This window comes from Microcaecilia unicolor, chromosome 1, assembly GCF_901765095.1.
Source record: "Microcaecilia unicolor chromosome 1, aMicUni1.1, whole genome shotgun sequence".
NCBI classification, from domain to species: domain Eukaryota; kingdom Metazoa; phylum Chordata; class Amphibia; order Gymnophiona; family Siphonopidae; genus Microcaecilia; species Microcaecilia unicolor.
In genome coordinates, this window is record NC_044031.1 from 117,271,617 (window position 1) to 117,284,813 (window position 13,197).

General features: G+C 42.5%; 2 protein-coding genes across 2 annotated transcripts in view; both read right to left on the reverse strand.

Moving 5' to 3' along the window:
* Positions 1–306, reverse strand: part of SLC39A12 (solute carrier family 39 member 12) — a 96,738-nt gene extending 96,432 nt beyond the window's left edge. The window contains exon 1 of the mRNA XM_030202167.1: positions 40–306. Coding sequence (XP_030058027.1) covers positions 40–306 — 267 coding nt within the window. The remainder of the gene's footprint in view (positions 1–39) is intronic.
* Positions 307–11,974: 11,668 nt separating this feature from the next.
* The window catches only part of MRC1 (mannose receptor C-type 1), a 343,694-nt gene continuing 342,471 nt past the window's right edge, over positions 11,975–13,197 (reverse strand). Inside the window, exon 30 of the mRNA XM_030199501.1 lies at positions 11,975–12,842. Within this exon, the coding sequence (XP_030055361.1) occupies positions 12,598–12,842 (245 nt within the window). The 3' untranslated portion in view covers positions 11,975–12,597. The remainder of the gene's footprint in view (positions 12,843–13,197) is intronic.

Genomic DNA, 13,197 nt, shown 5'->3' on the forward strand with positions numbered 1-13,197 from the left:
GTATATCTTTAATTATTTTCCAGTACATGATGTACTTACCTGATAACAGCTACCCTGGCCTTCACGAATTCTTTGTGGACATTCAACCTGCTCCAATAACACTGACAGAAGTTCCTTTGTATGGTTCACCTTGACATCAGTGTTGTTGTAGGTTGTAAAAGTCTGTAAAAGTTCCAGCAGAGATCCACTGTTGTGTGTGCTGTCGATGTGCTCGTGGTGCCTTTCTGTTTGTGCTTTTGTGTGGGACAGGCCAAATAGAAAAATAGATGCTGCACCCAGAACCAGGACTCTCTTCAAGTGAGACATGTTTTTAACTTTATTCAATGACATTTCCTCTAGGTTGTAGGTACTTTATAGCAGTGCATATCATTAGGCTTACAACCTAAAGAGCATTCAAGAAAAAATAAGCTCAGATTAAATGGCAGGAGTTGGAAAAAGTTTTATTAATTGGTTGATTAAAGTTGACAATCTGTTTTTGGACAATAGACAGATTTTTTTTTTTTTTGTAACTTATATCTTGCCTAATAAACTAAGCAGCTTACAATAAACACACACATAATTTAAAACAACAAGTCAACAGTCTCAAAACATGATATGTAACAATCCTCTTCAATTCATTACTGTTTAAATTCCCTGAGAAGCTTGCAAAAAAAGATGCATTTTTAAAGCCTTTTTAAACTTTAAAAGGGAAGAGCAAAATCGTAAAGGACCCGGAAAAGCATTCCATAATACTGGTCCCGTAATGGAAACGTGCTTTTGAGGGTAACAGACTAATGAATATATTTCAGGTCTGGGACAACAACCTTCCTTGCTGTATCGGATCTCAATGATCTATTAGCTTGATAAAGCTGTACATTTCTCAAGTACTCAAGAGTTAGAAGTCTGAAGCTGCAGAAGGTAAGATGATTATGGATTCAAAGCTAATCAAATGTACTATCATATATTTATTAGGATTTATTTACTGCTTTTTTGAAGAAATTCACTCGACTGTGTACAGCAAGTATAACCTGGACACAGACAATAAACAATTACAACCATAAACTATTCAAACAGCAGTACAATTTAGCATAGTATGATACTTATGAGAAGAAAAAAATACACATTAAAGCATTTTAATAGTCATCAGATGGGACAGTTGGAGATAAGATACAGTAACAGTAAATACTGAGGTACAATAAAGTAAAGGCCAACAGCATTTTTGCTGACCTTTATTTCTAGGTATTGTGGAGGGGCATAATCGAACGGCGCCGGCCAAATAGCTGGCCGGCCATCTTCAGGGCCGGCACTGTAAGTGGGCGGAACCATCTTTTCTTTGCTAATACGGTTGGGCCCGGCCAAATGTCAGAGTTGGCCGGGTTTGAGATGGCCGGCATCGGTTTTCGGCCATAATGGAAAATAATGCCAGCGATCTCAAACCCGGCCAAATCCAAGGCATTTGGTTGTGGGAGGAGCCAGCATTTGTAGTGCACTGGCCCGCCTGACATGCCAGGACACCAACCGGGCACCCTAGGGGGCACTTCTAAAAAAAAAAAAAAAAAATAGCTCCCAGGTGCATAGCTCCCTTCCCTTGGTTGTTTAGCCCCCCAAATCCCCCCAAAACCCACTGCCCACAACTCTACACCATTACCATAGCCCTAAGGGGTGAAGGGGGGCACCTACATGTGGGTACAGTGGGTTTTGGAGGGCTCCCATTTACCACCACGTGTATCATGCAGGGGGGGATGGGCCTGGGTCCACATGTCTGAAGTGCACTGCACCCACTAAAAACTGCTCCAGGGACTTGCATACTGCTATCTGGGAGCTGGGTATGACATTTAAGGCTGGCATAGAGGTTGGCAAAAAAGTTTTTTTGTGTGTGGGAGGGGGTTGGTGACCACTGGGAGAGTAAGGGGAGGTCATCACCGATTTCCTCCGGTGGTCATTTGCAAGCTCATTTTCAAAGCACTTAGCCTCCCAAAGTTCCATAGAAACCTATGGAACTTAGCCTCCCAAAGTGCTTTGAAAATATGCCTCTTGGTCAGTTGGGGCTCCTTTTCGAAGCTTGGTCGTGAAAAAAAATGGACCAAGTAAAGCCGGCGAAATGCTCGTCAAGCCTGGCTTTTTCCCCCCATTATCAGGCAAAGCCGGCCATTTCGTGAGCACACCCCCATCCCGCCTTCACTACCCTACCGACATACCCCCTTGGTGTTTCGCTGGCTCCGCGACGGAAAGCAGTTGAACCCGGCCAAAATTGGCTTTAGATTATACCGATTTGGCCGGGTTCAGGAGATTGCCGGCCATCTCCCGATTTGTGTCGGAAGATGGCCAGTGATCACTTTCGAAAATGAGCTGGCAAGTGGACTAACATGGCAACCACACTTCTGTAATCAGGTGTTTCCTACACGCTAAAGTTCAAATTTCATGTGGCAGTTTACAAGGGTTCAGGGGTGGGAGGGAGGAAGGGAGGGATCAAAGGGGGCTCAGGTGCTGGTCCAGGGTGAGAGAGAAGGAGGGAGGATTGGAATTAGGGTTGGGGTCAGGACCTGGCCGGATACCCTTATTCGGTTCCTGGCCAATATTCAGCCAGGATCCACATAATCCTGGCTGAATATTGACTGGGACCCACATTAAGCACAGTGGCTGCTTTCGATCTTGACAGGCCCAGATTTTCAATGCTAGTGCCTACACATGGCCCAGTATTGATTATGGGGATCTAACTTAGTTGGTGACTGTTTATAAAACTTCTTACCATCACTGGCCGTATATTGATCGGAAGAGCCGGTTGTTAATCTTTCAACTGACTTGCGAGCCAGTTGTTAAATATAGCGAGCCGGCTCTGGCTCCCCTCCCTTCCTCCGGATCCTCACCGATGCCGTTCTTCTAATTCTTCGGGGCAGGCAGTCTTGCCTGCCCGCTGCCAGCTCACTCTCCCCTGCTGCCGATTCATGCTTTAAAAATGGCCGCCGAGACTTCCAGAGGTGGCCTCGCGAGACTTCTGAAGTCTCGGCGGCCATTTTGAAACGCGAATCGGACGGCAGTGGGGGAGAGTCAGCTGGCAGCGGGCAGGCAAGACTGCCTGCCCCGAAGAATTAGAAGGCCGAGGCAGGTAGACCCGAAGCATACTTGGGGTGAGAGTGAGGGTGCTGTCTATGTTTAGGGGGGGAGTTGGGTGGAGGAATTGGAAGGGATTTTTGTGACGTTTGGAGGGTAGGGGGGATTAGAAGGGGTTTGCATGATGTTTATGGGTGTGGGAGAGAGGGAGATTGGAATCTTGGGGGAGGGGGACGTTGGGACCCAGCCAGATACTCTTAACAGGTCCCGACTGAATATCAGATGGTCAGTATTTAAAAAAAAAGTGCTAACTGCTGCAGGCTCAATATTGACGTTGAGCTTTTGGAAGTAGAAGTAAATAGCAGAGAGGGTGATCCCAGGGGCCCATGGAGGGCATGGGAGAGGAGGGTCGCTGGGTATGGGTGCATGCAGGGCAGGGGAGAGAAGGGTCCCTGGACATGGGTGGATGGAGGGCAGGGGAGAGGAGGGGAGAGAGAAGAAATGCTGGACATAGATGGAGGGGAGGGAAGAGTGAGGAAGGAGATGAGTTGAGGGGAAAGGAAGAGAGGAGAAAAACTGCACATGGATGAAGAAAATAGGCAGAAGCTGAGGACCAGAAATGAAGAAGAAAGGAAAGGAAGCCCTGGAAACAGAGTTAAGAGGACAGATAGCAGCAGAATCGGATACTGGGCCAGCATGATCAGAAAAACAGTCACCAGACAAAAAAGGTAGAAAAAAATCATTTTATTTTCATTATAGTGTTTGGAATATGTTCACTTTGAGAATCAGGTGCTCAACATTAAAAGTTTATATTTATTTACGGCATTTATGGCATTTTTTAAATCGCACATTAAACATGAATTAGATTGGAACCTGGGATCATTTAATTTTTTTTCCCTGGAGGAATGCATTGCCACCCCCCTCCCGGCTCTCTCCCTGGCTATAGCCAGCTCTGCAATTTGGGGGGGGGGGGGGGGGCGCAGAGGGGGACAGGGGGCGCAGAGGGGGACCGGGGAGAGAGCCTGTTGTTAAACATTTACCAGCACACCACTGCTTACATGTCCACTCTCCCACTCATTACACATTCCCTGACTGAAAAATTCAGAAATGCTCTGTTTAATAAGCAGAAAGAAACAAACTACTGCAAAACCTCTTAACATGGTCACATGGTAGCCTGTTTCTGCCTTTTAACTGCACACCAAGGGCCAGATTCTATAAATAATGCCGAAATCTGGGCACTGGGAAAGATCAGCGCTAAGTATAATTCCATTATAGAGTATGTATTTATTTATTTATTTATAAATTTCTATACTACACAATCTACCATTCTAGGTGGTGTGCAGTACAACATACAAAATCATCAATGTATATAAATGGCGAGTGTCGTACTCACTCGCAAATGCGTAGTAGAGACCCTCTCTGCCCCACCCCCGTGTCAATACGTGATGACGGGGCGGAACAGAGAGGGTCTCTACTGCGCATTTGCGAGGGACACCGCCGTCGCTAACGCTCCTCCCACCCGGAGTCGCCGCCGCCACCCACCTTCCACCCGGTCGGGCCCTCGCTCCGCTATTGAAACAGCGAGGGCACGCAGCACACAGCTCTGCTGAGCTGCCGTCGGCCTTCTTTCTTCTTCTTTGCCTGTGTCCTGCCCTCGACGACGTTACGTCACACGAGGGCGGGACACAGGCAGAGAAGAAGTAAGGCCACAGCAGCTCAGCAGTAGAGCTGTGTGCTGCGTGCCCTCGCTGTATCAATAGTGGAGCGAGGGCCCGACCGGGTGGAAGGTGGGTGGTGACGGCTCCGGGGGGGGGGGGGGGGAACTTGGAGGGGGAGCGGCAGCGGCGAACTCAGCGGCGGGGTGGGGTGCCTTTCAACCCCCCCTTCCTATACTAGCCCGTTTTTATGGGCTGAACGGCTAGTTAATTGCATAAAAGGGAAAGGGCAATGGGACTTGATATACTGCCTTTCTGAGGTTTTTGCAACTACATTCGAAGCGGCTTACATATATTCAGGTTAAGTAACTTGCCCAGAGTCACAAGGAGTTGCAGTGGGAATTGAACTCGGTTCCCCAGGATCAAAGTCCACTGCACTAACCACTAGGCTGATTGTAGCATCAGACTTACACCTGCTGAAACTTGGTATATTTCCCGATGGCCAAGTTAGGTATGGAGATTCCATATTCCATAACACTGTGTCAATTATCTCAGATCGCCCCTGATCTGCCCATACCCCTCCCACAATTCAAGGCACTATGTCAGCAAGATTTGTGTCTGTTTTATTATAAAGACACAGGCACCTAGATGCCTTTATAAATAAACCCTTTTGGGTTACATACTATGGGATCTGGGCACCCAGGGTTATGGAATAGCACGCAGGCAACGTGCTCACAATCAGCCTCAATGACTGATTGTTAACATCAACTCATTAATGTTAATTGGATCATTAAACAATTCCATCTGCAACAAAATTTTGTTGCCCAAATTTTGATGCCATATATAGAATCTGAGGATAAGTTCTTAAATCACTTTAGTAAAAGAGCCCCTTAATTTCCAATTGTATTGTACAGTGAAGAAACAGTCCAGAGCAGTCCAAATCTTGGACAGATGCTGCCTTTAAGAAGAGTAGAAGAAGACAACCAAAACTATTCACAGTTTTTTTCCTTTGTTTCCTCTCTTTGATCTCCTTGTGACTCTTCTATCTTCCTTACTGGATGCATAAGGTTTTACTTCAGCCAATTGATAGACAAAGCAGAATATGTTACATGTTAATGAAAGTAACAATTTAGTCTCCATAAAATCATATAGAGCTGCACCCTTGTTTTCTTCAGCAATGATGGTGGAATACTAATGTATGGTAAATGAATGATGTCTACTTAATTAGCATTCACCACTCACACACTTCACAGAAAATCAGGCTGTGGTGACATTTTGCAAGAAACTGGATAAGCTTTTTTGCTTCAGCAAGTAAAAATTGGATTTCAGTCTCTAAAATCCACATAAATATTGTACAACTAGAATATTGCAGCCTTAAACATCATAATCTTACCTTATTTCATAAGCATGCTTGTTACTTCTTTTTAATTGCTCTGTCCGAGAAGTGTCTAGCAGATAGAACGCCTGTAGTTTTTGAAATTCCTTCAGGGTGCTCCAGAAATGAAAAGGATTAGTTATTTTTCTGCCTCTTACAAGTTCACAGTTGCTATGGAGAGAGCTGCTCTTAAGGTAACAATGGAATTGGAACAGAACTGGGTACTAATCACATTGGAAATCATTAGGAAAGCACCAACTCATATAGGTCCCTAGTAGTTGTAATAAGTTTAGATCATTTTCATTAGTTAACATATGAATGTTGCCTGCGTATTCTGCTAAGCTAGTTGAGTTGTTGGAGGTTTAAAAACACACAGTCCACAGCTGATGCTAAGATCGAATGGACTAGTTTGTGTTACATCTGAGCACTGTTTCACCTTGGCAGGGAGGAGTTTGGATAATTAGAGTGAACTGGGATGCAGCCTAATCGGCATAACACAACTCTGAGGCATTTTCAGCTGGATTTAGCTAGGTCTGAACACTTTACATATGGATTATGGTTTCCATCCTAGCTTGACTTAGACCTTTTGAGATAGTGTGTGTAGAAATATTTTCATGTTGGTGAAGAGTATGAATACCTCACCTAAATATATATCTACCCATCTGCAATGCTGTATACATCCAGTACAATATATAAACAAATATCTATCTATCTATCTATCTATCTACATGCACTCTTAATAAATTGGGAGGAACCCAGTCACGGAGGAATATTTGAGTTATGCTTTTATATTTCTAGTGTACTAGATGTAATAACACTAAACAGATGGGACCACCAGTGTGCCTACATGAATACCCTTTCTCACACTATTTCTCATCTGAAATCACTGATCTAATATCTACATTCTCTTCAGCCACTGTGAGCACTGATTTTTCTCTTTCAGATACTGCACTACCTCAGCTTACTAACTCGGATATGTCTACCTCTTAACCTAACTTTAACCTTCTTTCTCTAATTTTTTCTAAACTCATATCCACTACTAGGCAGACAACCTGTCTCTCAGACCCTCTTCCTACCCCATGGTTGCAAATCAACAAATATGGTCTTTTTGCTTTGTCTTTTCTTCTGACTTGTAAAAGCCTATTTACAGGCCTTGTTCCACTGGAATGGAAAACTGCAGTAATACGCCTAATTGTGAAGAAGCCTACCTTGATACAACTATCCTCTCTAACTATAGGCCTGTTTTTAACCTTCCCTTCCTCTCAAAATTGAGAGAAGGTTATGGACACTCAACTTGCTCAGCTTGTGGAGGCTTCTAATATATTCCACCCCTGTCAATCTGTCTTTAAATCAGGACAAAGTAACGACAATAATAGCACCACTTCTCAGTGATCTGCATGCCAACTTTAATGAGGGGGATGTAGCACTGGTGTTTTCTCTTGACCTCACAGCCATGTTTAATGTAGTGAGCCACACTCTTCTTCTTTCTAGACTTATTACAATAGGACTTAATGGGACAGTTTTACACTGGTTCACCTCATTCCTAATCAATTGTACCTTCACTGTCTCCCTACCCTCTTTAACATCTGTGCCATCCCCACTCTTGCTCTGTGTACCCCAAGATTCTGTACTTACACCACTTCTTTTCAACACTTTCCTCAGTCCCCTCACCACCCTTATTTGACACCACTCTATCTTAGCATACTTTATGTTGATGATATTCTCCTAGTTTCATGTCATGGTCCTCATTTCCCTGAACTCTCTCCACTTCAATCATGTGTTTGTCATTCCTTGACTCCTAGCTTCCTTTTTATGTATTTCTTTTTTATTGGTCCTCACCTACTTACTTCTTTTTCATTTAGATTCTGTTTCTGCCTGGCTGCAGGTAAACCGACTCATTCTTAATCCAGCAAAGTCTCTTGCTTGTTGGTTTACAGGTTGACCATTGCGCTTATCTCAATCCCCTACTATTGGTGGAGCTCCCTTGACTTTATTAGACTCATTTAATTATTTATGGGTCTGGGTTGATTATAAATTGACATTTGATAGTCAGATATCCTCAGTAGTCAAATCCTCGTTCCTAACCCTCCGTCACATACATTCTATCAAGGTATACATAGATAATGCGGCTTATGCAATATTACTATGTTCACTTGTTGCTTCCAGGATCAATGTTGAAATGGCTTCAAACACTATGGTCTGTCTTCTGTCACATGCACAATATTTCATCCATGTTTCAGCTCTTCTGTTCCACCACCATTGACTTCCGGTCTCATATTTATTTATTAGGATATATTTACCGCCTTTTTGAAGGAATTCACTCAAGTCGGTGTACAGTAAGAATAAATCAAATATGAGCAATAGACAATTACAGTAGTAAAAATATTCAAATAATACAAAGTATGGCATAGTATACTACTTACAATGTCAACACAATACATAATAGAACATTTTAATTGACAGTGTAGGGTATAATCAAAGATGGAACGTATAGATAGGTAAGAGAGTAAGAGGAGTTAGAGAATAAGATGGCTAATTTAAATAAAGGTGCACATGAGGTCAGAGAGATGGTTAAATATTATCTCAGCTAGGGTAGGAGTGGATACCTCATATCTCATTCAACATAAAATTCTACCCATAAAGTTCTGCATATTGATATCCCCTCTTTATCTGTGTTCTCAAATTATATCCTACACTCCTTCCCAGGCCCATACAAGAACATCGAGTAGCCTAATAGTTAGTGCAGCAGGCTTTGATCCTGGTGACCTGGGTTTGATTCCCACTGCAGTTTCTTGTGACCTTGAGCAAGTCACTTAACTCTCTATTACCCCAGGTATAAAAACTTAGATTGTGAGCCCTCTAGGGACAGAGACAATACCTATATATAATGTGTACATCTAGTAGCACTATAGAAATGATTAGTATTCTTTTGATCCCATCCATTTACCACTCCAACTTGAATCCACAAAACATAGTGCCTTTTATTGCATTGCACCAATGCACTGGAATAATCTCCCACTTTCTCTTTGAGTAGAACCCTTATACCTTAATTTTAGAACCATTTTGAAGGCTCACCTCTTCTCTTTAGCCTTTCTCAGGATGTCGGAGTGATTGTTGCTGAACGGTATTCCTTCTCTTTCCCCTTTTGTCTCCTTTCTGATTTTTCTCTATCCTATCCATTTCTGTTTCTGGTTTATTGAGTTTTCTTGTTAACCACTTTGATTGTTTTAGAAAGGTGCTATATCAAGTGTGCAATCAACATAAACACGAGATTGAATTATAGTATTAGTAAGCACAGAGACAAACAGTAGCATTGACAGTGCTAGTGACAGCTGACCAGTATGTGCTCACAGGAGCTTGTGGAGGCTCCTTCTGACTATTCAGTAATTGAAAGATCCTGTTTACTTATTGCTTTTTCCCTCTGCCTTTCCTCTTCTGCTCTCAAGATACCTTTTTCTCCTGGGTCTGCGGCATGTTCCTTCTGCCTCTCCCTTCTTTCTTCTCCCATCACTATGCCATCATCTCTAAAATTTCCTATTGCCTTTCCTATTTTCTCAGCTGCCTTTATCCTCTTATGCAGACAACTTAGGCGCTGTCGCAGTCTACAGCTGCTTCTGTCTGATGACATCTATATGGTGATGGTGGAAGCAGCAGTGGTGACAGGGCTATTTTTTGGTGGCAGAGGTAGTGGTGATCCAGCATCTGCGGCATCATAGGAGCCAACTCTGTGTGTGCTGAGCATCCACAATGACTTATTTATCTATTGTGACATTTATATCCCACATTATCCCAAACAAGTCTGAGTTCAATGTGGCTTACGTACAATATCATAAACATACTGGGATAGATATGGATGCTTAAAATTTAGAAAATCTATTATGAATGAGAAATTGTACATGAAGCAAAGAGAAAGTTAATGGTAAACAGAGAAATAACCAATTCAAGTAATAATCTTCAAGTCTTTGCTTAAAGCCCACCTCTTCAATGCTGCGTTCGGCACCTAACCCTTACCGTTCAGTGAATCCAGACGCTCTAGAAATGTTAAGTAGTAGTAATTAATTGTTTGAGATATGGTTGTTCTTTGTGAGGGTTTGTTTGAATAGGAATGATTTGAGGATTTTGCGGAATCTAGTATATTCCTATATATTTCTTATTTTGAGTGGTAAGGAGTTCTGCCATTTGGTTTCTAGGTAAGTGAAGCCTGAAGAGTGGACAGTTTTATAGATCACTTCTTTGCAATTTGGGCTGAGCAAACCCTTTTATTGTGTCCAGGGAGAAGTAATTTCTATTGTGTTTGCCTACCCCCCCCCCCCCCCCAATCATTTTGAAATATTGGTTCTATGTGTGTCACTCAAATATTTTTTAACCATTCCCCAACCTGCAGCTGCTTCTCTTGCAGAAAGTGCCTACTCTCCCACTCTCCCTCATGCACTTAAAAGTGACCCATAAGCAGGGTTCAGGGCAGGACATAACCTGCTCTAAGCCAAGGTGCTGCCCTGTGAGGTACACCCATGGAAGGAGGATAGCCATAAGGGGCTGTGCCTGGCGGTAGCAGAGTGAGTCGGTGGAGAAGAGAACAGCCCTGGAGTTACATCTAGCGAACAGGTTAGGCATGGACAGGGATGCTTGTGAATACATGAATAGCCATGGAAAAAAGAAAATAATCTTCTTTACATACAACTGAGAAGTAAGTGGCATAGGTGTTACCCATGGAATGGCAGAAGTATGAGATTGATTTAAATAATTTATATGTGACTGAAGTGAAGAATCATTGAAGTTGCAAACTACCTGTTGCATAAGTTACAATAAAGTTGAGTTTGTTAGTAAATCCTTTGGAGTGCAGTGTGGGTCCTGGGCTGAAGATCTGAGTGGAACCCGGAACTTGAAAAGTGTTTCCCAAACCCCTGGATTACTATTCTGAACCATTGACCCACCCCAGCTCGACTGCAAGTGGACTGGAAATTAGGTGTGTGGTATGATTGGCCTGAGAGTGAGCGAAGTCTGTGAAGTTTGTGTAAGGTTTTCTTGTGGCCTGGGTCCAGAGCTAGCGAATGGGTGAGGCCCAGCTTACACCTAGAAAATGGGTGGCGGTAAGTGCACATGCAGTAATTTGAGAAAATGGCCACGTGCTAATGGCAACATTAGCACATGGAAATAATACAAACCCCTCAGATGGTACGGACCTTATCGCGGTTGAGGGGTTTGCATGCTCCTATGAAGCAGAGAGCTATGCCAGACAGGTCTCTGCAGAGGAGCTAGACAAACACGTACCCCTCTCAGCTGTATGGCAGCACTGAGTTGTATCAGCCCCCTCAGAAGTAGTAACTCTGAGTGGTATCAAGCTGAAGGGATAGAGTGACCGAGAGTCATACTTGATTGATCGGATAAGGAAGAAAGAAAGAAAGAAAGAAAGAAAGAAAGAAAGAAAGAAAGAAAGAAAGAAAGAAAGAAAGAAAGAAAGAAAGAAAGAAAGAAAGAAAGAAAGAAAAGCTATCTTTAGAGCTGCGGCAAAAATGGCCTTAGCAAGTGGGAAAGACAAGTATAAGGGCATGTTAAGGCCACGTTTTACTGCAGCTTAGGAAAAGGACATCTATGATTGTTTATTTGATCATAATTTGTAGGATGATAGAATATATTCCCTTTGGGAGTGGAGGAGTGGCCTAGTGCTTAGGGTGGTGGACTTTGGTCCTGAGGAACTGAGTTCAATTCCCACTTCAGGCACAGGCAGCTCCTTGTGACTCTGGGCAAGTCACTTAATCCTTCATTGCCTCATGTAAGCCACATTGAGCCTGCCATGAGTGGGAAAGCACAGGGTACAAATGTAATAAAAAAATAATTTGCAATCCCTTACAATTGGTTATTGCAGAGACAGTAGAACAAAAATGGACATGAACTTGAAGTAAAACAACTCACAAACTGTGGAATCTGAGCAGATGTTAACACATGTTTTTAATTATTTCACAGCAAATTTCAATTTTTACAAGATTTACAGAGATCCAATTATGGTTGAATAACCTGAGATCCCATCACACAGAGCCTAACTCCTGAACTCTTACGGTTAAAAGGACTATTGGTAAAAGAACAAAATACAAGTAGAAAACAAGTTAACTGCAAACCTGTCACAATATTTCATGACAGGACTATGTTGTGACACCAAAGACATACTACCCTGCACAGACAATAAATTCTAATTAACGTCATCACAGAATGCCAAGTTATCAGTATGCATAGGTCACCTCCATGCTTATACTGTATTTGCATAAGCCTTCAGGCTCTCATGTGACCTGTTTTAAAATAGGTGTAAACAATATTTCTGCTGTACAAATTAAAATGTCTGGAAATCTCTTCCCATTTTTCCATATTATGATGTTGGTACAGCTTATAGGAAGTACTTCTGTTTGCTAGTATGTTAAAAACAAACAAACAAGAAAGGTTACTAGTATGCAAAACAGAATACTACTCAGAGACGAGAAAGTGGCTTTGGCATAAGGCTGTCTGTGTTCCCATTCTGCAGCTTTATCCATGGACGTGATTGCACTAAATTTGAACATGTTCGTTCTGTTCAATGTTAGCCATAAGATTCTTTGTATCACTAGCTCCAGGTACATTAGCACTATTAAAATACAATCTATTGTCAAAGTTACTGTCTGTTTGCAGTTGGCTACGTCTTCGTTTGTAGAAGAAATATATAGCTATTCCAACACCTGCCATAATAAGGATAACTGTTACAATGACTCCAGCTACACTGTAGGAAGGGGCAGCTGTATTATTGCTTGATGGTGCTGGAAGAAAAAAAAAGAAGAAAAAAATCCATCATGAGTAATGAAACAAATAACAAATGAAGGGCCCTGTTTACTAAGCTGGGCAATAGGCGTGCTAACTTTTTAGCTCACGCTATCAATAGAAATCAAACAAAATGAAACATGGAAAAGAAAATAAGATGATACCTTTTTTATTGGACATAACTTAATACATTTCTTGATTAGCTTTCGAAGGTTGCCCTTCTTCGTCAGATCGGAAATAAGCAAATGTGCTAGCTGACAGTGTATATAAGTGAAAACATTCAAGCATTACTATGACTGTCTGACAGGGTGGGAGGATGGGGGTGGGTAGGAGGTATGCATGGGGACATCAAAG